Source organism: Neodiprion fabricii, chromosome 7 (genome assembly GCF_021155785.1).
Source record: "Neodiprion fabricii isolate iyNeoFabr1 chromosome 7, iyNeoFabr1.1, whole genome shotgun sequence".
NCBI classification, from domain to species: domain Eukaryota; kingdom Metazoa; phylum Arthropoda; class Insecta; order Hymenoptera; family Diprionidae; genus Neodiprion; species Neodiprion fabricii.
Genome location: NC_060245.1, coordinates 6845623 through 6872274, shown reverse-complemented (window position 1 = coordinate 6872274; position 26652 = coordinate 6845623). Strand labels below are relative to the sequence as shown.

Genomic DNA, 26652 nt, shown 5'->3' with positions numbered 1-26652 from the left:
CTCACGTGAGATGAAAATGTGAGAAGTGAGTAAACTCGCTCGAGAACCGTAATAAGCCTCCAAATCATAATTTCTCCTAAATCAGAAATAATGTGCCGGTCCTTGACTGACTGCGCGACTGTCAGTTTTTTCAAGCAAGTGATAAAGGAGCCAATTGAACAAACGCAACGGTAATTTTTTGTTTGTAAATATATGTCACAAATGTTAGGCACGAGCACGCAGGGGCAAAAAAAATTGACAATTCCACTGAAAAGATAAAAATTAATAAGTAGCAAGTCGAGCTGTCCCAATCTCCTGAAATATACCTAGCAGTTAACCTCTAAAAGCTAAAAAAATGTGTATCCATACTTCGATATCGGACATGCTGTGGATTACTCCTACGACATTTAAAATTTTGGGAATCTCTCCTCTATCTTTCGGCTTCGGCAAGTCATCATCACTGCTAGACGAAGATGAAATTAGATCTAATAAAAGAATTGCTGTCACAGCATCTACTTAGACTCTTTCACGATCGGCAGCCATAATTGCACTGCTTTGACACCGACTCAGGGCAATATTTTACGCACTCAGTGCCAAATTCACGCACCCGAGCTGCTAGTGGAACACACTGGAAATACGAGTCTACCGCTAGTGCGCTCTCAGTTCACACTCAGTGCAACCAGTGGAAAACGCTATCAGTGGTGTTGATTCGTGTCGGAAAATGATGTAAGAAAAGCTCCTTGGATCTAGTGTCAAACTTCTGGAATTGTCGGGGAGTGCTACTGCAACGTCACAGGCCGATGAACTAGGAAAATTACATTCGGTTGTACAGCCTGCGAATATTACTGTGACTCATACCTTATTGTCTTTCTTGCTTCACTAGATTGTTAACATGCTCTGTTTCAGTTCCACTCACAGTTTCACTAGATTTTTGATATAGCAATCGACTTTTCCACCTACAATAAGTTGCTTCGGTTTCCGGAATTGCGTGATGTTTCGACCTAACCTAACATTTATAGAATCCTGCTAAGTTGTGGAAATTAGGGTATTACAGAAATAAATAATTGACCATCGCGTTATCGCAATTCTTGATTTAATTTCACAAGGTAATATCTACATTACTTAATTAAAATGGTTGATGAGATTCAAAAGAAACTTCAAGCTGAACTTGATAAATTTAAAATTGTTCAAAAAGGTAAGATCAACTCTTTCCATTAAAACACTGGATTGATTTTCTCTCGACTCATTAATTCGTTAGAAATATTTCTCGATATCAGATTACCACAAGGCTCTTCTACAACGGCAGCAACTCGATGGACAGTTAAATGAAAATACCGCTGTAAAACAAGAGTTAGATCTTTTAAAATCAGGGAACGAAGTTTTTAAGTTAATTGGTCCGGTGCTGGTCAAGCAGGACTTGGAAGAGGCAAAGCAAAATGTTGTCAAAAGAATGGAGTACATTTCGGCCGAATTGTAAGTATCGCCTAAGATATTTCTAATAAAAATTTTAAACTTCAGTACAACATTAGGCAAAACCAGAGTATGAATACTTTGCAACCAAAGGCCATATACAAGATCCTTACTACCTTCGTTACGAATGCTAATTGAATACATGAAGTCACCTTCATTCAGCGATGTTTGATTTCTTCCAAGTGTTGATTATCGGTCAAATACATTTGAAGTTTGCGAGTGTTTCAAGATTCACGTAAAGCTGAAACTAGCAGCCAAAGGTGCCAACGTTGACTTAAAGAAGGCATAGTGCCGAACAATCGTAATTCTGTCAATTTGATTGGAAAGCTGATACTTTCACAGAATTACAGATACATAGGTATAGTAATAAGACTTGCCAATCGAAGAATGTTTAATATTGTTTTCAGAAAACGCACTGAAGATTTGATAGCAAACCTGGACAAAAAGCAGGATACTCACCGCGAGGCATTGGCTAAACTTCAACAATCCTTTCAACAGGCTCAATTGAAGGCAGCTATGAAGGCCTAAAAACGATCGGAAAATACATAATTGTTAATAATCTACTAAATAATTCACTACTGCTGTGTACGCTTTGAGATTATCTTGTCATCTGAAGTCCCTAATGTGAACGTTATAATTCTCATTCATATTTTTCATTAAATACATTAATTACCTAATACATAATTAGATCTAAATTTAATTTACTGACCTCGTTTAAAACCTCAATAAAGAATATACTTTTGAACATTACAAAATCATAGATCCCTTGGAAAAATAATTAACAGTAGATCAAAAAGTTACCATTGCCTCTATTTAATAATCTAATCTTGAAGATGTTGAAAGGAATGTTTCAAAATTGAAATATTATAAATATATGAAAACTATATATAAAAACTAAATAACTCAATTAAAAACTATAGAAGTAACTAGTTTTTGCTTCTATTTCTGTGCGAAAAAAGATTGTTTGTGGTTCTTCTTATTTCATGAAATTTAAATACTTCCATTAACAGAGTTCGACTTTCGTATTGATATTCGTAAATTGTGCTGTATAAAAGTCATTGTTCAGAATGCGAAACTGGCCAATCTCTTTTAATTCGTTGGAAAATTTCATTCAAAAATCCTACACGTTCAAAAAGCGTAACCCACAATAAGGTCTACTTATTGTTGATCCGTTTGTATTTCTTCGTAGTGGTAGTTTATAAACGTTTAGTATTCAATACCCTCGATAAATAGAGCGAAATAATTTTTTCGCTGAATATTTGCAATATGAAGGATTTATTATCTACTGGTAAAACAACGGGCATTCTAATGATTGTTAAGATCGCATTCACACGTTTACAAGAGTCTTATATAAGTTCTCTGTCAACAACATATAGAATTGAAACTTGTAAATAGATCATCCTGTTTACCAATTAAGTCACTGCAGACGTATCGTATAACGCAGTAAAAGAGTTGCGTAGTTTTTCGAATAAGAATCAAGTTGTACGGGAAGGTACGTTTGTTTACCAGCATTTATAATCGAAATATGTCGGCAGATAATTTGAATATTCTATTACGCGGAATCATATATTTCCCGATTAATCTATACTAGTAAACATCACGGAATCATTTGAATTTTTACATATCTGAATTCTACCGTATAGGTAAGAATACTAAACAAATGCAAATATTTGTCATAAGACCTTGACGGCATTGGTATAATTACTGAAACAATTTTTTTCACTTAGAATTGTTGATAAAAGTAAATTTTACCCAACGACTATCGGCGATTCATATTTTGGGATCAAATTTTTAGCAAAAAAAAGCAGTTATATAGGCTTCGTCAAATAAAAATATGCTATTAGTAAAATAAACAAACATGTAATATTATCCCGTAGTGTACTAATTTCTTTGCGAACCAAAATCTGATTAAGATGAGGGAATACGAGGACGCAATAAACTGACCGCATTGTTATTCATAACTATCAAGTGCGAGGTGTTTAAAGTTTGGATATATCTCCGGTAGAAAAACTATGTTCGTAACATTTTTTACTATGGATTTGATAGGATCAGTTTCCGGCTAATCCGACGCCCACGACAACTCTTAACTTCATTCGTTTCCTCGTAAGTTCTTTTCATTTTCTATTCCATTCGAAATTTGAATGGTCAAACAAGCTTTCAAGTCTTGCCCTATTGAATATACATCGTTATCGATAAATAATAAGCCGACGCAGTATTTATAAGCAGTCAAGTTTCGTTGTTATAATATATAACGTGAGGTCTCGAATTTCTTATGATTTAAAATTTGAATGGGAGGACAGGCGAGTAAACGAATTACTGGGTTTCGAAATGAATTACAGATCCGAGCACCGTTCTTTTTTGCTCATATATTTGTTTAATAGATAACATAACAAGCGGGTATCCGGCCCCAGTCGGTAGCGCGAACCTCCTCCTAAACATAGTAATTATTATCTTTATCGTGTATATAATATTTATAATATAATAATAGTATAATGATTCGTATCTACAACGTTGATATAGAAAATATGTTTATACAAATAGGAAAGTATATATAATATATTATAATATAATATACATATTACAACGATTACGTACATAATTATACATAATATCTCAATATCATATTAAAATAGAATATTATTGTTGCCAATTGTATGACGCTGGTGCGCTGGCGCATATACATTGTATTATCAATTTTTATTATCTATATTCTTACATTTCGCGTGCGCGGCCGAGAGGTTTAATAGGATTTCACGTTAACGTTAGTTGGGCGTAATTAACTCTTTTGTTAGTATCAACGCGTCTTATTATTGTATACACATATCCTATATTCAATATTGACTCAAATTTGTGAATTATGTAAGGGTATTACACGCGTGTCTGACGCCAGGTTCGTGTATTTCATGGTCACGTAAGTTGGACGTGGGCACAACTGCTGACTTTCACTTTAGCATTTTACTTCAAGCCCTACGCGTCAATTGATATGCGCAGTTCAAAGATTCTTCAGGCGAATGGACCTCAGCCAAGACAGTTGAACTACGTTACGATATGGACGCAATAAAAATAACCCCGTCAATCCTGCTGGTCAAAGATCTATAAAATAGTGATATTAATTCCTCTTGATTAGTTCATAACCCTTCTCTAAGACAGATGCTAGAGGATGTGAAACGAATTAACGAAAAATTATTCATGTAAACTTCAACTGGCTTTCTATGATTATTCCGGGAACGAACGTGGAGGTGTAGCTATAAAGCAATATGGCGACGAGAACCGAACTGCCGGCAAAATATTGTATGTCAATTATGCGAATAGAAAACATATACAGACAATTTGATGCAATTTGCGAGGCTTTAGTTTTTTCACATACAGCCGATAACATGTAAAAAATACGATAAAAGTGCTCATTAAAAATTAAATACGGGCCCCGAAATTAGGTTAACGTATTTTTTCGCCACCAGATGTCAGAACGCTACATTTCCATTCCCAATGATGAATCGTCGAACCCCCCCCCCCCCCCCCCCCCCGTATTGTACAATTTCTACACCAAGTCCGATTACTCGTTTAGAACGCAAGTGCGAACAAGGGCGTCGATGACGGAATAAGGATCACAGTTACTACTGGGCCTCCTGTCCTCCAAGTACCCCTTCTTGTCCTCGGCGACGCCGCGAGGTATACGAATACTGACGTTCCTGTTCGCGACGCCGGCGCTGAAGTCGTGGATACTGCTGGTCTCGCACTTTCCGGTTAAACGGCGCTCGTTGTCCTTTCCTCCGCGTGGATCGTAGGCCTGGATGTGCCTGAGGTGCTTCTTGCTGAGGCGGTCGATGGCCCTCTCGATCTCGGCGATTCCGCCATCGGCGCGCATCGTCTTCGTCGAGAAATTAGTGTGGGCACCAGCGCCGTTCCACGCTCCATCGACGGGTTTCGGGTCGAGGGTCGCGATCACGCCGTACTCCTCGGCGATGCGGTGGAGGATGAACCGCGCCATCCAAAGGTCGTCTCCCCCCGATATCCCGACGCAGGGACCGACCTGGAACTCCCACTGCGAGGGCATCACCTCGGCGTTTGTTCCGGCGATCTTCACCCCGGCGTAAAGACACGCTCTGTAATGAGCCTCGACGATTTCCCGTCCGATCACTCGGTCCGCACCGACACCGCAGTAGTACGGTCCCTGGGGTCCGGGGTAACCGTTCTTCGGCCAGCCCAACGGCCTGTTGTCGAAGTCGAGGAAGGTGTACTCCTGCTCGATACCGAACCACGGCTCCTGATCCTTCACGGCTTCCATCGACTGCATGGCGGCGAACCGCTTGTTACTTTCCGTCGGTGTCTTGTCCGGCTTGTAAGTCTCGCAGAGGACCAGCTTGTTGTCGCCTCTTCGGAAGGGGTCGCGATAGATCGCCACCGGGGTCAGGTAAATGTCACTGTTGGCACCGTCCGCTTGGTACGTTGAACTACCGTCGTACGTCCAAATTGGCAACTCTGCAAATGAACAAACGTATGGTATGAGCTTCGTTAACTAGGTTGCATCTTTTCTGAATACTGGCATTGTCACTTTTCAATGCGTCATCTGGTGGAAAACAAATTAAAGTAATGCAATCAGACTGACAGCTGAGCGTTGATCGACGTGTTTTTCACGTGTGGATGGTAGAACAGATGTATTATTGATGTTGGTTAATTAATTTACATGACATGAGTGATTTGAAACTCCAAGAAGTACGATTTGTTTCCATTAAAATTAAAAACTTAGGTTATGTGGTGATAAAATGACGCCGATAATCAGGTTCTGACGTCATGAGGACATTATCCAATACTTGTCATCACGACAGTGGACAGCAAGGTATGTGGAGATTCTCAAAATAATCATTACATGTATAAGGTCACTAATTTGCATCGGTAATCCGTAATGAACAATTCTTTAAATTGTCGGTTAATATATCATGCCGTAGTATACAATTTCATTACAGTGATTACTTCATGATTCGAGAAAGGTATGGTTATTGTTTTGTTTTTCTACTCCATATCATTAAAATTTGTAGCACGCTTTATTTTGCATAATTACGTAAGGACTTGGCCTTGGTATAAATATATTCCCGAAACCTCTGGAGACTTTCTCTTATAAAAAGGCTTCCAGCATCCAAATACGAGATGTAAGATATTGATAAGCGTATGAACGTAATTTATGCACATATTGCAAACAATTTTTATACATGGGTACTATACGAATCCACGCAATTAAGATAAAATGTATTACTCTATGTGATAACAATGTAAAAGTGACTGTGTATAAAGCATTCGCTGCTCTCTTTTTCTCAATTAAGCGTCCACCTCCAGTGAAATAAAAAATTATAGCGTATTTAAAACGCCAATGGTTGTCCACATGTGAAAGATACGTTTACCAATCCCCGCTAGATTGTCAATTTACAGTCAACAATGTAAAAGTTGACCGTAACCTGACTTGTCGTAATTAGAAAACATCCAAGCGAAAATTCAAAATCTCAATAATTTTCAAAGTTTTCTGATCGTATTGCGTGCTGTCAGGGTTCTTTTAACAAAATTTCATAGTTTTAAAGTTATTAGGCGTATATGTACGATTGAAGGAGAGAATGATTAATGACCTCTAGGATTCTACTCTGACTAATGAATGGCACAGTTCCTGGTACGTGTACATGTATCATTTCTTCCAGGATAATTCATCGAGTGGACAACCAGCGAGTGTCGCGTGACTTGGTAAACCGTCGTTGGATGTGATTATCCTGATATTCAAAGTGTTTCAACCAACCCTTGGGGTCCTTCGGGATAAAATCGACGGTGCGAGTCTTGCTTCGTAGTCCCTCGCCGGTACCATCGATCCAGATGTACTTTGCCTGGATTGTGTTCTCAGGCATGGGAAGGTCCAGGTACCGATTCAGGAGGGTCTTATCGATCCCAGCGTTGGGCGAATCCCTCAACACTGCTCGCGACATCGTGGTGCTGAAACAACGTTTAAAGTACAAGTTAATATCACGTAGAATTTTTTCGTCGATGTATAATGTCTGATCAAGGCTCACAGCGTGTTAATAGCTAAACACAGCGGAATGAAAAAAGCGGAACCTCTTTGTCCTCGTACTTGACAAAAGACAAGTGTCAACAGACAAAGTAGGGTAAAAACACTTCATCAATCCATGCGTAAGACGATGATAAGAGACCATTAAACTTACGACGGAGACAAGCTAACTTTGAGTTTGCCTAACAGCTGTTCAAAGTCTGATCAGAGCAGTGTTTGCATTTTCGGAACATTGATATATGTATTGCTTCTGTGATTATACACAGCTACGAGAATACCAGACGATCACCTTCGTGAGTAATGATTATGATCACGCTGTTACAGTCAAGGTGCTTTAACAGACTTTCATTGACACTCGCATTCACGAAACTCGGATACTCTACATTATATTATATACAAATGAAGAAAATCGTCGAACAAATGCGATTATTTAATTCGTTGCGTCCACAACGTGATAAGGGATGTGAAGAAGGAATGTCGTCGAACGATTTCAGACTTGGAGCAAAGAGCGATCGATAGCGGCGATTTTCTTAATGCGAAATCTAAATTTCGGAATATCGTCGTCTGGGGAAAAAATCAGTAAGATAAGAATCGTCGTTGTTCAGCTGGTGAATAACGGAAAGCCGTAAACTATCGACGTTACTACAATGATAATTCCTGTGAACCATCTCTATTCTCACAGCTAGAAAGGAGATTTTCTACACTTGCTTGAAAATTGAGGGTCTTTCAGTTACGGCTCACAAACTAAACGTAATCTTTTTCTTTTTCTTATTTTCGTTTTCATCGCGCTAAAGAATTTTCTATCCCATTTTTTTACACTGTGATTTTCCTTGTCTACAATTTGATACCCTGCATGTGTCAATCTTTCAAACCCCTTGCATGAAGCGTGGATTGAATTGACCATATCGATTGTCTTGCCCAATTCCTCACTTTTTATTTTCCAAGAAAGATTCATCGAGCGAATGAATTACTTCACCCCTTACACTATACTTGTACTCTTGTAGGGTACCATTCAGGCTGAAATTAGTGGGGAAAATTGGGCCTATTTTTAGCATCAAAGCTATACTGGTGAAGGAGTTGGAGAATTCGTTCTAAAACACTTCGCCCATAACTTCCAAGATTTCTTCGCACCGGATATCAAGCTTGTGGCTGTAACCTACCAATTGCTAGAAACGAACTGTGTGAATCACCTGCAACTAATCGTGTATATTTAATAATGCTGTTTTGAGTCTGGAATATTGACGCCCACGCAAGCTGCACATGAGCAGTGAGCTACGGTGCACGCATATTACTGACACTACACAACGCATTTACATAAACCCTCTTGCCGTCAAGTCATGGTTTACGCTTTCTAAGCTTCGTCTCTCTCAATTGACGAAGTGTTTCAAACTTGGAGAGTGAAATAGGGACACAGAAAAAAAAAAATAGAGTGTTAATTCACTTCAACAAAAGAAATTACTATACACGCTGTATAATGTGTTTAATGTATCAGTTCCTTGTCGAGCGTTACGCAATATCAGCTTCGTGATTACGAAAAATCGTATGCCAGTTAATGACCCATCATGTACGGTAATACTTAAGAGCTTATTGTGCTTATATGCCTCATATCGATAAGATTTATATAGGCCAATGCAAGCTATGCTCTGAAATTATAAGGCACGATACGATAAGATTGAACGTTTATGGGTAAAAACAGTTTCCAGAAATACTCTGTGACAAGGTTATAGTATGATTAAAAATGTTTTTAAAACAGAAGATGCCGGCAGGCTGTACGCATGATTGACAAAACCAAAACTGTAATAAATATTTCTGATTCGGTCTCTTTTCGATAGTAGTAAATGGATTTTCCAAACCTTTGCCTTGGTGCATAAATGTAAGTAGAAAAATAACCGTTCGAAATTTCAAAACGAAACAAATATCGAAGGAAATAAGTAAGAAGGAACGTTCGTAAATCTGAGTTTAGGTCCATCGTATATGAGTATCTTATCTTATCTTATCTTTAATGCGATCGTTTGGTAGAATTTCACAGCTACTGCTATTGTGACACTTAATCCGGATTGTTGTACACTCACGCATGTCAATCTGGCAATATTCAGCGATTGTTATCAGCTGTGACCTTTGGTCAACCGTATATTGTGCTTGTTTAACCAACACACTTGGGTATATATACCTGCACATATACGTATATCGTGTCGGTAAAGGTTACGTGCGTTAATCACTGACATTGTTATTGTGAGTATCGTGAGTGCTCGTAGAATGAATTATACGTATTTCGTATCGACCAACCAAGGCCTGTGTACTGTGTGGTAGTAAATTCACGTACATCAGGGCGAATAGGGAGCCAAGATTGCTTGGAAGCTTTGACGATGACCAAAAACCAAAGACATGAAATATTGGAGAGCTAGTCGAGTCGTGATTTGGAAATTTGACGAGGCGATGGATGGTTCAAAAGCCGCTTCATTCACAAAGATAACGATGTTATGCCAAAGTCCAATATTACGAATAAATATAAAAGCCAGACTGCTTGAACAAGCTCTTGGTAAACATTGAACTCAATTTCGAATACCGGATCATTGGTTTAATTTCCCGAAGAGCTGCGCAGTCTAACAATAAGATAATCAATACCTGAAATGGCATCGCTGATTCCGAAAATTTACGACTCAACTGATTACAGAGTTGATACAGGAACTCCAAGATTGAATTACCGAAGAGTATCAGAGTTCATATTTATATCCCAATCTTACCTTATGCATCTGGCGAGTGTAATCCACGGTGGTTTGCACCCTACAGACACACGCTGGAAAATACCAGCCTGACATATCTTAATTAATATCCCCGTAGTCATGATAAAATGGCTCTATAATTTGTAGAATTAACGAGCTCGGTTGGCTTCTGATTCCCAAAACGGATGCCAGTCCTTGCGCAGATGGACTCGCGAACTACGTTGCTAATATCACAGGTTTGCTGTTTACAGGGCTGATTAATCTTTAAACACGTCACAATGATTAGCTGCGATCTTTCTTTGGGGGCGAAGAAAGTTATTGCGTCACTGATTATACAGAGAAAAGCTGAAAACGGCGAAAGCTCTCCAGTGGAAAGCAATGTACTGCCAACTCCCGCCTGGCCTCCCTTATATACTTCACCCCACCTTGCGTCCTCAACTCTCCCTATAGTCAACGGGGTGTCCTATATTTGGCCCTGTGGTTCCCATGGGCTTTTGTTCCCGCCCTTCGAATGGCGTTTCTGTCTTCGCTTTACAAATATTTGTAGAACTCGACAAGGTTCGATCGGTATAATTCTTGGGCTTACATGTAACCCAACGAATGAATGAATGGTCGTTAAAAATTCGCGTCGAAGACAACAAATCAAGTTTAATAATATACGATATATGAGTCAATGAAACCCGGCAGAATGAAGTTGATTGGCATCAACAACTTTTGACCTGTTCTGATTCGATGTAACTGATCTGATCGAATGAGATTGAACTCCAGTAACGTTGGGTTAAGGAGGTTGTGTTTAACGGAGAAATGATACTTTTTATTAATCTTATCACAAGGTAAGAGTATATTGAGTTTGTGTCAAATCGTTCGATTCGTAAGCTATGCAAATGTCTTTACGAATGAAAAAATAGAAAATACTGCAATTGTAAACAGAAGCTATAGATGTCGATGCTTTCAAAGTGGTTAAAAAACCTCTAGTAGATTCGGTACGACAGCTTGTTTTATTCAGAAAACCATTTTGCACGAAGTACTTATACACTTTTTTTTATGTATCATGCTGGAATGATTGGACTATACAATTTCACGATATCACAGTACCGATATCGATTGTGATAATAAAAAAAAAATCACAAAATTGATCCTACCGTTGAAAAAAAAGTGTTTCGGTGACTGTGAAAAATGGTATTTTGAACAAAACGAGTTGTCATAGAGTGAAATCGAACTATACTAGAGATAATCAAAATTTGTTCGAATTTTGAACAATTTTGAAGTAATTTGAAGTAAAGCATCGATATCTAAGCTTTTATTTTACATTCGAGCATTTTTCATTTCTTCATTTTTCAATACGAAAATAGTAATGATACGATTACTTAATGGACGATTATTTCGTAATAAATTTATTAATCAGTGTCGATTTTAGTCAATCAACTTCTTTGAATAGTTTGACCAGAATTAAAAGTTCGTAAATACGATTTCATTCGAGAATAAGAATTCCGAGAAAGTTTTCCATACGACAAATCGATCTCCAGATTCTAACTGGCTTATGTCCAGCCCACATTTAAGCATATTAAAATTAAGAATACGAACATTTCTTTAAAATATCATCCATCAAAAAAATTATTCAAAAATCTGCTATCGGGGTCTTGTTACAGTATGGATCGGAAAAAGTTGATATTAGTATTTCAGATAAATTTCTTTTTACAAGCATATCCACCCCGGTATTTTCGCTTACATTAATTGTTGAGCGCTTCTGTGTTTCGCAAACGCAACAAAAAGTGACAAAATCGCGGTAAAAGCTGCTCCAGTTGAGTTACTCCTACAGAATTCTTTGCAGCGAGGCCAGACGAATTATCAAACCGGCTGCGGTGCAGGTTTGTATTATACAAACCGACGGTCATGGTATGGTTTTACTATAGGGCGCTATATATTCTCACGATCTGATCACGGCCTTAGCATCTATATCCCTTCGAACAGGTATAGCCAACGAGCATTACAGGGTGTAAAATTTGAACCAGCTTCACCCAGGACGTTTTTTTCCATTAATCGAACGTCATTTTTTCACACAAAAATGACACAAATTGGTTATTTGTTCGCTATAAACGTTCGGCAAAAAGTAGGTTAGTTTTTTCATTGGTTTATAGTTTGTAAATTAGTACTAAGTTAAGTTAGAGTTATTTGTAAATGTTTTATTGATAGAAAATAAGATCAAGTTTAATAAGCAACGCTTTTTTCACGGGATTGTTGTGAAAAGGGAGGAGAAGGCATTCGGTAAGAGATTTTGTAGGAATTGAGACGTTCTGTGAATAATAAATAAAGTTATTTACGAATTTCATATCGCTGGTATCGTCAAGTGCACTGGAAAAGTTGATTTGAATTCATTATTAGATTTAAGTCGTTCCACCTCTGTTGTAAAAGTTCATCAGAGAGATTCTGTCAACTTTAGTTTATCTAAAAGTAAAAGTCTTCCAGATAACTAAAGACCAGGATTTAACCGGCTAAAGATTTCACGAATTTACAATAACTAAAAAGCAAACATCTTAAAAAAATCACCAATTTGTCTTACGATATAAATCAATAAGACTTCTCGTAACGAACCAAATAAATAAATGATCGTAATAAAATAAATTGTAAGATAAAAATTCGGGAGACAACACCTTTCATCACAAGTTAAAATCAGAAATAAGTTCATATGCAATCGTAGCCGCAAAATTGGAAAAATTATAATCTTTCGAAGAGTAGCAATTATTGATTGGATTGAAATATGAGACAGGAGTCATAAATTTTACTTGCATTAATTTGTAATTGTACAAATTTATTTATAACGAGTTTCCTCTTAAAGTAAAGGTATAGATTGGAACGTTTGCGGTCAATTGCGGTATACGAACGATAAATATTCAACATGTAATTGGAAAATTTCTCCACTTATAATACGAACAATACGTCGTGGAAATACCGGAGTTTAAATATCACCTCATAATGGTGTTTTCTTTCACCACAATACCTCCTCTGTTGACCAATACACGTCTATTCGCATGCCCGTGTACTGTTTTTTTACTGTCGCATCGGTCAACTTCAAAAGTGGAATGCGGAAAATCTTTCTATAATGAATGGTTTGCTTGACCCTTTGAGAAGCATATTTTTCTACTAAACAAATTTTGAAGCATCGCAGATGATTTTTAGGTTTCTGGGGTCGAAGATTACGATTCTGACCTCAAAATTACAAAATTCAAAACGATGATAAATTTTTGAATTTTTCTAATTCGTCTCGTTTTTCTTCAATCTAGCGTACCGAAAATTCTGAAAAAATATATGTTATGAAACTGTGTATGAAGAATACGAAAAAAATATTCAGAGCCTCAGCTGTCTACTTGACAAAAAAAAAAAACGATTTTTTTTCTTTGAAACAAACCAGTTTTTTCACGTTAATTGCTTGTTACAAACATGGCAATAAATACATTATCGAAATTTAGTCTGAAATTTTCATGACTTAGGCACCCAAGAGTCTAAAAAATGTTTATCTGCTTATAAAAAGTGCATTAAAGTATTAGAAATTTGAAAAAAAAAGTGAGACTATACCTTCATGGGAGAACTGGGTTATTTTACTATCGTTCCAAACTTTCTTCTTACGGTTATCAGAGAATCTGTATAACTTTAGGTAAGGATTTCAGAGCAACGATATTACGAAGATAGGAAATTGATTCAGTTGTAGATCCAAGTTATTAGAGAAACAAAATTTTGGGATTACAATTCAAGAGCACTCTCAACAAGTTTGTATTATTTTAACGATGAATCGATAATTGATAATTGGCGATTGCTTGAAGCTGATATATTGCACCGTCAGTGTGACTACACAGGGTTTTCGTATTTAGCAGTAAATTTTCAAAATACAATTGACCCCATTTAATCGCAACCTATGATTGTAAACGAGATTGTCCGTGTTAAAAATACCGTGCTATTAGCTTCACTGTCATTAAAAAAACCGAGTCACTAATCAAATCCAGATTTGTTGATCTCGGAAAGCGAGCTGCGATCCCGAAATGAGGCGATTCAAATCAGTAATATCAAGGCACAAGGTGCGATACGGAGTTGTAATAAACAGAGGCAATTATATTATTAATACGTGCATGCAGCACAACTTTATCTTGTGTCAATCACTCGATCTACGAGAGGTCTGCTTTCTGTCCTCGAGTTTGACCGAAATTTTCACGTGATAGAAAAGAACGTGGCTCGCAGACAAGGGAGCAAAATAAAATTAAAAAAAAAAACGCAGCCAGTGCAAAGCTGCCTACGCTATATATCCTGGTACACAAAATGCAATGTACACGTATACATGTGTATCGTATGTTTTATCGTCAGCCAATTATCACGTGATGAAATCGTGAGACGCGAAGCAAACAGCTAATATATTTTAACCTTTGCAACCATTACTCCGTTCCTTTAATGACGTGGAGGGGCAAAAACGTGATTTTTTACTATACTATGTACTACAACTACAACGCACTTTGCGCATAGTAATTTCATTATCTCTTTTTGCCTCGTCACGTGCGGAGATAAGGATTAGATATGCATTGTACGTACACTATTGCTCTGGAAGCGTTAGGCCGTTGCTCTTTGAATATCGTTGATACACTTCTCACAAAAATTGACCTGCCGTTTTTTTTTCTTTTTTTTCGTTTTTTGTTTTTCGTGTAAAAAAAAAAAACTGGTTATTTCAAAACGCCGTAACTTTGGGAAAAGTGTGGGTAGACTAATGATTAAAAATGCATTTTAAAGCTTGAAATGTCTGCTTTAAATTACGGTATCAACTTTTGATCTACGTCTGTTCGTCTCGAAGTTGTGCCAATTTGAAGCAATTATTGACGAATATGCGAAATGCGGCTCAACTTCAAAATACTGTACGGGACGGGAGGATCAATCTTTTTTTTTTTTATTAATTTTGAAGATGAGCGTTTTCAAGCTTACGAATTTCCCTTCAAAATTCGTTTTTGCGACTTTCTCTACGATTTTTCCTGTAACTATTTCACCCCAAAGACGACGTTGTAAATCCATTAATTAAAATTTTAAACTCGATTCAACGCAGCTTGTGTAATAATGGTGATCTAGGTGTCCCCTGGTACCATATCGAAGATGACGGTATCCCCTTCAAATCCCATTTTTAACATCAGCGCAACGATGCTTTCTTGCCGAGATATTAAATTTGAAACTCGAACTAACGCTCTTCAACTCACCCTCGGCATTAGTTTTACTCCAAGGTTCAAATCGATAAATACAAGTCATTCGATACAACAATCAGTGTGACGACTAAAAGATCTTCAAGAATCAACGGTTTCTTTGCTTTTTTATCTTCAGTTTGAGTCAAATCAACATCAATATCGATGTCGAGACGAGTGTAAAATTCTGAGTAGACGGTATCGTTTACTCGGATTCCAGAAAGTTCGTGGATAAAAAAAAACACAAATTGACCAAACGTTACAACCTTCTTAAAAGATGCGTGACATAAACTTGACAGGGAAACCGGGCATGTGCTTTTAATCGTGAAACAAGTGATTTATAATTTATACAACATATACGGGATCAGTTTTCTCATTTAGACTTGATATCGCTAGTGCCAAAACTCAGTGATAATTATGTATCCGAAAGTATGTTATTCCCAGACATGTGATGTACGAGTATTCCGTCTGGTTCGACTCAACTCGACACAGATTGAGCCAGCGGTCGTTTACCTTCTCTAGTAAATTTCCGTCATCTCCTGGCAGACGAAAGGAGAAAAGAAAAGAAATATAATCAAGAAGTCCGGCAAGGCTTGGTCGGCTCGAAACCCTCGCAATACCAGTTGATTTACCTTTTCATCTCAAGGATACTTACCTACCACGTCTACACATGTATTACGAATAACCAGCTCTCAATTCGGTGTACAATGTATGCCTTGACCTATTCAGAGTTTCGTTACTCTTTCAAATTTGCAATACCGTCAACGACGAACAGTATGAAAAGAGAAAAAAAATCAGCAAGATAAAAGCACCATTTCACAGGTTCAAGTCGTTCGTGTATTCGAGTATTTCAAAACTGTTCCATATATATGTGTCTTAACTCTTTGAGTCACGCATTATTGTGCTGAGTCAACTTTTGTAAGAAGATAGTATTCTATGGTTTTTGGGGTCGTTGATTACGAATGTGAAATCGGATCTTAAATATTCGAGATGGCCGAGCCAATATTGTGAGCGAAAATTTCAAGTTTAATAAAATCCGGTCGAAAAAATTGAAAATTTGAAAATTCTAGATGGCGAATCTGGTATGATGGACGAAAATTTTAGACTTGATTAAATATGGTCAAAAAAACTTTGCGCAGGGGTTTTCGGGGTCGCTGATTGGATATGCAATACCGATTTGTTAAAATCTGATTTCAGATTCATAATCAGCGACCCGAAAAACCCCTGGAAAGGGTTTTTTCTCCGGATTAGATCGAATTTGACATTGTTGTCCGCCATATTGGGTCTGCCATTTTGATATAGGTGGTCAGTAAAGTTACCACTTTGAGACAAAGGGTTAAACAGAAGTCAGTCAACTTTCCAGCCGTGTAATACCGGTTGTCTCCATCCGAGATATTTTCACCTTTCGGCAATATCTTCAACCAGGTCAGTAATTACGTGTCTTGCAGATGATCTTTAAACTTTGATAGGTCGAAAAAAATCAATGCCTTCTCATATCAAACAAGTTTTCGTGCCTTTCGTCCGAAGTCCGTAATAACGAATGAAAATTGGTGTTATCGGCCTGCTGACGTATATATAGCCATATGCGTACGTATATGTCGGCTATCAGCTATATCGTAAACAAACATGTCACAATATACTGACACTGTAAATATGATGTGATGAAAAATACTTCGAAATTCTGCTGACGCAAATTCCATTTTTCGTAACAATACAGATAAGAGCACTGATTAACAAAGTGCCCAAAAAAAAAAACACGCGATTCCAAAAAATAAAAGATTCAAATCATCAGCTTCAACGTATAACGACATGATTTTTCTTGGTATAACAATAATAATTTCATTTTCGCTCGGCAAAATTTTACACCAACTATAACTTCATCTCCGATATATGCCTGATGGTTGTTTCAACGATTTCTCATTGACATGAAATATCTGCTGGGTGTGGAATCGCAAACGATATCAAATTCAACAACGTCGATACAGCCAAATCAACTCTCGATTAGATAAATCTCGCAATGTGGTTATCTTGCAGTTTGACCCTATACATGTGGTCTGAACGAATGTTCAATGCACTCGGCACAGATGTCGTCGTATCGTGTAGTATAATGATTTTCGAACGCTATAAATAGACAGGGACGAGGTTAGTGAGAGTATCGCGTGTTGATGACAATAAGTCAAGAAGAACTTTACACTTCTCATGCCCACCATTCAAATATACATAGATGTATATATGTAAAAGGGACGTTACATATTAGTCGAATAATACGTTTCAGTATATACCTGCTATATATATATATATATACCATTAGTACGTTATACAAGTTATGACACACTTCCAATTGCGTGTTTCAAACAGAAACTAACGTAAATTTCTTTTTTATCCGTCAAAATCGAACGAACCGTATAATTTTGGAAGAGAGAAAAAAAAATGAATCAAATACACGAATAATGAGGTGTTTCTAAACATTACTAAGACCTGAAACTTTTTATTCGAAGTGGAGCCTGTTAGTACCGATTTCCTATTAACAAAACTTTCCTCTGCATAGATATTCGCATCTTTGATATTGGGTTATCGTACGAATTCCCCGAACTAGAACTTCATCCATGGGGTGTTTCACCGGAGTAAATATTGACAGCGTGATACACTTTATAGAGTGATTGGAAGAGATTACTTGAGAAATGAATTTTACTTTGATCACGTGATTTCTCATGATTCATAATATTCCATATGATTTCTTAATATTGTAAAGAAATTCGTGTAATCATAAATGATTTCTCATGACCACCAATGATTACCTTGATGATTACCGATACATAATTTTATTTCAATATTACCGATTTCAGTGTGATTTCGGAGATTACAAAGTGATTGCTCACGTAATTTCTCATGATTTCTTGAAATTGTAAAGAGATTTCTGTAATCATAAATGATTTCTCACGACTACCGATCATTACCTTGATAATTACCAATACAGAAGTTGATTTTAATATTACCGATTTCAGTATCATTTCGGAGATTACAAAGTGATTGCTCACGTGATTTCTCATGACTGCCAATGATTACCTCGATAATTACCAATAAAGAATTTTATTTTAATATTACGGGTTTCAGTGTGATTTCGGAGATTACAAAGTGATTGCTCGCGTGATTTCTCATGATTTCCAACATTTCATATGATTTCTTCAGATTAAAAAGTGATTCCTGTAATCCTAGATGATTTCTCATGACTACCAATGATTACCTTCATAATCACCGATACAGAATTTTATTTTAATATTACCGATTTCAGTGTGATTTCGGAGATTACGAAGTGATTGCGACGACGGCGAAATGATTTCGAATGATACTGACACCTCAATTGCTTCGGTCAAACATCCCTTGACTTCATCGTTTCGATGTGATTCTGGTTAATGGGTTTGTGGCCTCTGGACTGTTTAACGGAACGATGCGAAGTGTTGAGAACAACAAAAGAACTTTATCGCTGGCCAGTGTCGGTGGCTGTAGAATCTCGAACCGAGAACAGCTGTACCGCATTTCGTGCGTGATTTCACATTGGGTCAAGTTCCCATTCGGATGCCTGTGAATTTTCTTGACACTCCGCCAAGTTGTAATTAGAAAGTTACTTAATTCTTGGTGCCATCGATGAAAGCAACGGGCACTGACGATAAAAGGTTCGGAAGACTTATCGCTGTTAGATTTTATTTTCAAACAATATAACACAGCGAAAAACCTGATTCAAGGTGAAACATAATGTCGAATACAAGGTAAAATAAAAAATACAACTGCGAGTATGCAAGCAGCGATAATATTTTGCACGACTGCATTTATCGGTAATCATCCCCAATTAAAACATCCATATTGCAACGACACGTTACGTCATGTGCCAGTTTCGACATTCTACCGCACGGTGTGTTGATATTAAATAAGGTACAGTAAAACATTTTCACTGTCCGAATCAAACGACTCTCAGTTGTAAACTCATCCAATATTACAAATTATTAACACGAGTATCTGACGACAAGACAGATCACGATGTTTAAAACGAGGAATACAATATTGTAAATAAATTATGAAAATCTTGAGATGCAACAGCTGGTCCGGCATGATGCGAGAACCTTGTTGCCCCACTTGCCGAAGGCAATTCAAGAACCATTGGTAATTAAAGTCCTTCAACTGCAATGGACTACGTCGTGTGTATACAAATGACACAACCCAACTTCGCAGTCAGACGTACAAAAAAGCCGGCAAAAAGTACGACACGCCGTGTATTATATGGCTTGATATGAACGTTATGGTTACTTTTTACGTGTCGATAAGAATCAGCGTCAATTATTATAAACTGTACAGCAATATATCGATAGAACGTGATAAGATTCGGCAAGTAAATCAGCGATGGCGATAAAAGCTGTCGCATCGACGTCGATAAGGATGCCAATTAGAAATTCCAAGTACCTCACGACTTTTCGGATAAGATCAGACCAATAAATCAGACATACTTGTTACCTATATCAATGGTCCGACTTTTTCTCCGCTAACTTGCGTATGTAACGTCTGTTTTTGTCTCACATTTCTTTCGCACGAATTAAATCGCTGGTGTTACACTATGCACGGAAACCGATCGACAGGTACTACGGATACCGATGTAGGCATTCTCATTTCCTGGTACTGCATTGACCCTAATTGGAATAACACTTGGCAGGTTGGAATCGCACGTACACTCAAAGCTTGATGATAACTGTTATGATACTGTAAACAGGCTATTCAGGTCAAGAGAAGTGATATTGTCATGTTTTGTACAAGTTTATCGGAAAGAGAAGATATTACTCGCCATTGGCCAACAGGAGGCAAACGATATTTTCGTACGTACTTCTTATCGGCTGTAGAGACTCGATTTGATTGCTGTGTGACGGTAATTAAGATACACGAAAAAGGGTCCGTTAATTTATCAACCCATTATACAGATATTTTGTTTTTCTTATAAGCAGCAAAGAAAACTCTACATTGATATAAACTTCATTCTGATACCAGATGGGTTTTTCCTCTCCATCAATTATCAGTTGTCGACTTTTAGCCGTGAGCCAATGATGCTAATTCGATTAATTTCCATTTTCCCGAATTACTAATAGCTATGGTGTTCATTGTTCGGTAGGCAGGCGAAGCCGTTGCATAATGTCGTTATGACGTGCAATCAGATGTTCGGTAATAGAGGCAACAGGTGTGATTATGTGGGAACGTTCGCAAGCTGAATCATAAAGTGAGTGTACCAGTTACAGACCCTGTTCCAATTATTGACCTTTTTTGATTGTAGCTGTTTGATCCTTAGGTCTAAATGTATCAAAAAATAAATTTGTACTGTCTAAACCTCTAGCAGTAGGTCTCAGTTATCCAAAAATTCACAATTCAATTGGGTCTTAACGTGTCAATAGCCTCAGAGCTAAGGAATTTCGAGACATTGACTTCAGACTGCACTCTGAATCGGCAATTCCATGCGTAACAAACAGTATTTTTTAAAACAATCCGCACCACTATTCGCAACGCAAATAACGTAAACACTTTTCGAGATAATAAGAAAACAAAATTTCTGGAACATTTATTTTTAGAAAATCCTTCGGAAGTCATTAGCTCGGAATTCTGAGCACAAATCTTCCAACCTTGACCAATAGCTACAGCCGAGGTAAACAATGATTAAATTAAAAGCAAGGACTGTTTATCTAATCCAACCAGCAAACACTACGCCTTTCGAAAATGTGTCACACTCGTGTTGACAAAGCATTTATTATCGGTTAGTTACCGAGAGTTTATGATTCATTCGAGCCCAAGCAAAGGCGTCACCCTTAAAACTTGAATCTCTGGTGTGTAAAATCTCACTTGCAATACCTCGAAGTGTAGATTATTGACGTTTCAATTATGGCCGTGCAATGGATCCATTCGTACTACTGCCATCGAAACTCGGGAGTGCTTATTTTCTTTCATGGTGTATTAAATATGCCTTCGCTAACTCTGGTTCTTACGCTTATCTGACCCACTTGACATGGTTAAATTGTAAACAGGTATTTACTAGGACATTAAACACCAGCTACTAATATCGCTTCGACTTTTAAGCTAATCGATCCTTCTTCTACCAAGCTGAATTACAACGTGATCATCTTCGTGAGGAAGTATTGCAAGACTCACATTTGGACCGAGGTAATGTTTTCGGTTATTTATCATACTGGACGGGGGTAAAAACTGGGACGGATCAATATTTGAAATGTCCGATGAATCGAGATTTCGGACGATTCATCTTTCGTTATTTTATTTTCGCATGTTTGAAATTTCGATATATCGTTCGTTTCAAACATTGACCCCCACCCATCATACTGTTTATTCTACGGCTCATAAACCCTCAAGCACAAATGGCTATGATAACTAGTATGAGACTACTATAGTACTATTATATTATAATTCCCCGAACTATTGCGATGAACACATAATGGAAGTAATTACACCTTCGATAAATTTTCACATTTGATTAATACCAAACGTTAATAGAAGCCATTTAACATAATCACAGTGGAAATTCCCCCTTTCAAAACGTGAACACGTACGTTTACGCTTTTTTAATTACGTTCAAACTTCCCAATGAATGTCAACCTCTTAAGCATTATGAATATCTTCCATTTTTCGAAATCGTTCGATGACCGCGTATCAATTTAAGGCTTGGCAATTCGTTACATTAATAGGCAGGTATATAAAGATGTGTGCCTCCAATGCTACACAAAAAAGACACAAGGTAGATACTGTCAGTCCAGTTTATGAAAAAATGTACAGCTGCTCTCGACACGGTCCGAGATTATTGCGTTGATAAGCTTATCATTTTCACAGTACACGCACACGCATGTTATTAGGTATTATCACATTTCCTTGAAAATTCGACACACCCGTACGCATACGCTATAAGAAGAAATTTGTATATTTACGCTCGCTGCATAGGATTTAATATTAAATCTTGTCGCGTTTAGTTAAATAATTGGTACTTTTTTACGAGTAGATACTTATTACAGTTCGACAAGTCAGTGACGCGTTCGTCGTACCTACAAAGGTGCGTTATCAATGATGCATGACACTAATTGGCTAAATGGCCGTTAAGGATGACTGAAATCCAACGAAATGAAAATTAACTTCAAAGGTGGTGAATTTTCATCGTAATTAATGGAGTAGAAGCTGTTATTCAGGACAATCAACTCGATGGAACGTGTTCTTGCAGAATCGCTTATCAATTGGATGTACAAAACATAAAAATGTCAGGGAAGTATCGCGACTGCAGACATACAAGAGCGGCATTTAACTAAGCAAACAGTAAAAAGGAAACGAAGAAAAGAAAAAATCAAATCAAGATAAACGCGAGAGACGAAAAAAAGACAAATAAATAAATAAAAAATCGTTGTATATTGTGAGAGGAACCTTTATTCAAGAATGTAAACCACGCAAGGTTACGTCATTATGGCAGAGTAACGGCGTGTATATAGTTGGCTGTGCGGACTCGTGGGGGAGACTGGCAGGAAATCAGCCAACCACTCGGAAAATTAATTGCATCATCGTAAATGAGGCTATTCTAAGTCGTCTGTATAACATTTCTCAGCTGTGAGGTTACTGTATCCATAAATTTGTTCGTCGATCGAGTTCGTTTGGAGATGGAAAAGAAATGTATAAAAAATTTGTAACAAGTCTTTTGAGAGAATATACTTAACAAAAACTGAACAAAGTCGATTCGATAACAGAGACGGAGAAAGAATTAGTTATGGAGAAGGAAACGTGGGATTCTGTTGCGATTAGAAAGTTGCGATGATTCTCTCTCGGGTTTAAAGACGTATGCGTTGTACTTAATCAGGTAGAGTGTGCAATTTTACTAAAACGCGTGCCCTGAATAACGAAAAACTATCTTTCAGCTACTCTGTCCATTAGATTCCTTTGGTATTCATTGACACATTGACAGAAAAACAAAAATATATATGTTCGTTTCAAACGGTTGTTGATTATATCTGATCAAAACATCATTTCACTTCTGAAGGTCGGACGTTTGCTTGCGTTGGATTCCCACCAACCACACAATTATTCTTGTCATCGGAAAGATGGTTCAATGGTTTATTCGATTTCGAACCGTTTGTTTCAGGACCGTTTAATAAAGTTCAAACTTCATTGTATGCTACTTTTCAACGGTCAGTAAATTGTCTACATAAATGCTTTCGAGTTAACCGAGAATGACAATTTTTCTTCGTTTATTGCGAATGTGACAAATAATTAATACGAGGTTGATGTTAGTGACGTTACCTACTTCAACGATGCGTGTTTAGGAAAATCGTTACTTCACACCTTTAGGACTTGTCTGACATTCAGCTAATGAATCGTAACAAAGAAGTAAATGTTCACATTTTGAAAAGCCAACTCCTTGAAAGTCGTTCGAAAATTGTAAAACGATTTGTTTCACGATGTTTCGTTACGTTAACGCAACTGACTTCAGTCTTGTTTCAGCTTTAATTAATACACCATGCGGGACATGGATGTCTTTGAACATGGTACAACATCGACCACAGCTACAGTCGTCGGATCTATTAGTCTCGGGTGTATTCCATGAAGCTCTTTTATTCGAGACCAGTGCCAACGCATCGCGAGAGAGTTTTGTACCAACGGATGCATCAAGTATATATAAGAACCCGAGGCAATATGCCTGCAGCACAAAGAACGAAGCTGAGCGAGTGCAGCTTGGACAAAGGCCCGAGCATGTGCCAAGTTCTCATAAATATTTACACCGTCTCTGTCGAATGCATGTGCTGAACTGACAATGAGAGATTCCTGGTCTCATTTCATAACTATAATAACCATACTTGGAAGACCAACAGATCCAACTGATCATACGAATCGAGAAGAACGTGTAGACCATGAAATTTTTTTTACCGACGAATCAACTTTGCTAACGCATTAACCTTTACGGTATATGGTAATTTTTTTATTCTTTGTTTCGTTTTCAGTCTTTCGATGACGTCGATAATTGCTAATTTTGCACTTCATCAGCCGTGCCGCACGTGAATAACACGCCAGCTGCCAATGAAACGGAGAACTGTAGTATAAACGGAGTGAAAAAAACTCGTTTAATCACCACGGAAATAATTTTCCTACCGAGTAGCGTCGTAGGTGATGTAAAGTTTAGAACGTGGAATAGTTTGTGCCTGGGGGAGGCGGTTCCGTTGTATTTCCGCGTGCCTCGCCATGAGTAGCTTGCGTGTCGTACACAAGGTGGGCACATATTGTACGTATACATAAAACCATCTAGCACGTGTTCCATGAGGCAGTGTGCCAAGAGGACGAACATGGATGGCTTGGATGATAAAAACCGAACCGAAATGATTGTTCGACAAATCGACGATGGTTTGAAAACTTATCGACCCTGAGTGACCGCAACTTTTTATGTAATATACACGGAATTTCAGTTTTATTGTATTCGTGAGAAATGGACTTGGAAAATCGATTCCAACGTTTACTACGAATCGGTGAATCATGAAGCGAAGCACAGGAAAATCAGATGCGAGAAAAAAAAAAACTGCGCCCGAATTAATGTACCGCTGGAAATAGTCAACGTCGTTTCAATTCAAACTGCTGCCAATAACTAATGGGTTCGAATCAATTGGGACAGCTTTAAACCGGTAAATTGAATATCGGGTACTATAGTTTTTCAGGGGAAAAGCTCGCATCCATTCTTTTTGACGCACGTTCTAACTTGCCTAACCCTGATGTGAATGAGGAATCGATCCAGGTTGCCATAGCTACTCGCTACAACAAACCTTCGATTCGTCCGCCAAGATCGAGATGTGGAAATCAAAATTGCCCGCAGTTTGAGTCAGAGATTGTTCGGGAAAACTGTTTCACAAATTTTCGTAAAATTTTTTACACCAATTCGCGGTCCAATTGCGGTACGAAACTTCACCTGGTTACACAGCGTCTACTTCTGACGGTTACAACCTTCATTTTTAAAGTATTAAAAAACAAAAAAAAATTATTAAATGATGAAATTGTTTCATCCAACTCTTGAATAAAAACCGCTTCAGATTTTCCACTATATTTTCCTCTTTCCGAAGCGGAAATTTTCATTTGTTTATTATTAATTGAAAATCGGTTATTTCTATACAAAATTCGACTTGGCATTTCGATCGCAAACCGTGGGGGCGGAAATATTTAAAGAAGAAGGAGTCGTGACGAGGGTTGTAATACCCTTAACGGTGTGAAAGGACCGTCGAAACTTTCCGTCAAGGCTTGAAGCTGATGAAAGTGGGAAGTGTGAAATCGACAGGTCAAATATCGTTCGAAACGGTAGAAAAGAAAAGTCGCGCGCGGTAAATGTAAACCTAAATCAGAGATTCGTTAGTGGAATTCCGATCCCTGGGTTATCTTACCTGAAGATTTATTCTTCTGATATAACTGGAAGCTCTTTCTCTGTCCGTCCAAAACGACGTCCGATAACTGCGACCGTCTTTTCTCAACGCGCGACGATTACCGACTGAGCAAAAATCTTATTCTTCACCCACGCGCCGAACGGTCATCAACTGACGAGTCAGTTTGCTCGCGACATTTATGTACGGTTTCGAGCGCATGCGTCGATCATCCCTCCCCTTAGCCGATCGCCTGCCAAACTCTCTCACGCCATGCTCTACCAGCCGCTACCACCACCACCACCACCACCACCACTTCTGCTTATCGTGACTCTCCTTTCAGTGCACAAATCATCATCCTCGAAGCGGATGCATCGACTTTATACGCATGTGTAATGTAGGCGTGATTAACAACCGCAAAGCAACCCTGACTGTACATATGATTAGGGGGACACTATAAACTGCAAGGCTCCTGCTTTGCTGCAGCGTAGTTTCGCCCAGCTGTAAAATAGTATCTCGGCTTGTACGAAGTTGTTTTATCACCGATGTTGAACCTCAGGACGACTTTTCTAAGTCCCTTAGTCGTCTTAGGGCCTGACGGCGGGCGGCAGTCCGAAATGATTGAGGCCTACTGAAAAACGGATAATCGACCACTATTGGGCCTCTGCACGCAGATCACCTTAACCCACAAATGTGTTGGTCCAGGATTCCTGAAGACAGCGTGTAGAGTAGAACCTCGATTATCCGAACGTCGGCATAAGAAGTATATTTTTAACGCGTATTAGTTTAATTTTTAATACGTTGCTGCTCGCTAAAAAATTTGG

General features: G+C 38.0%; 2 protein-coding genes across 2 annotated transcripts; one reads left to right on the top strand and one right to left on the bottom strand.

The window, feature by feature from the left end:
* The first annotated feature begins 791 nt into the window (after positions 1–791).
* On the top strand, positions 792–4617 carry LOC124187132 (prefoldin subunit 6). The gene is made up of 3 exons (XM_046579392.1): positions 792–1174; positions 1257–1452; positions 1857–4617. Exons 1-3 carry the CDS (start codon positions 1111–1113, stop codon positions 1975–1977), a joined length of 381 nt encoding a protein of 126 aa, XP_046435348.1. The 5' UTR covers positions 792–1110; the 3' UTR covers positions 1978–4617.
* Positions 3801–26002, bottom strand: LOC124187130 (glutamine synthetase 2 cytoplasmic). Its single transcript, XM_046579390.1, has 3 exons — positions 25853–26002; positions 7229–7419; positions 3801–5928 (listed from the first exon to the last, which is right to left on the bottom strand). Exons 2-3 carry the CDS (start codon positions 7410–7412, stop codon positions 5003–5005), a joined length of 1110 nt encoding a protein of 369 aa, XP_046435346.1. The 5' UTR covers positions 7413–7419; positions 25853–26002; the 3' UTR covers positions 3801–5002.
* Between the last annotated feature and the right edge of the window lie 650 nt (positions 26003–26652).

Coding starts and splice junctions, on each gene's coding strand:
- LOC124187130 (XM_046579390.1), bottom strand. CDS start 7,412: ATGTCGCGAGCAGTGTTGAGGGATTCGCCCAACGCTGGGATCGATAAG. Junction 5,929..7,228: donor TATCCCGAAGGACCCCAAGG/GTTGGTTGAAAC, acceptor GTTCATTTGCAG/AGTTGCCAATTTGGACGTAC.
- LOC124187132 (XM_046579392.1), top strand. CDS start 1,111: ATGGTTGATGAGATTCAAAAGAAACTTCAAGCTGAACTTGATAAATTT. Junction 1,175..1,256: donor ATTTAAAATTGTTCAAAAAG/GTAAGATCAACT, acceptor TCTCGATATCAG/ATTACCACAAGGCTCTTCTA. Junction 1,453..1,856: donor GAGTACATTTCGGCCGAATT/GTAAGTATCGCC, acceptor TATTGTTTTCAG/AAAACGCACTGAAGATTTGA.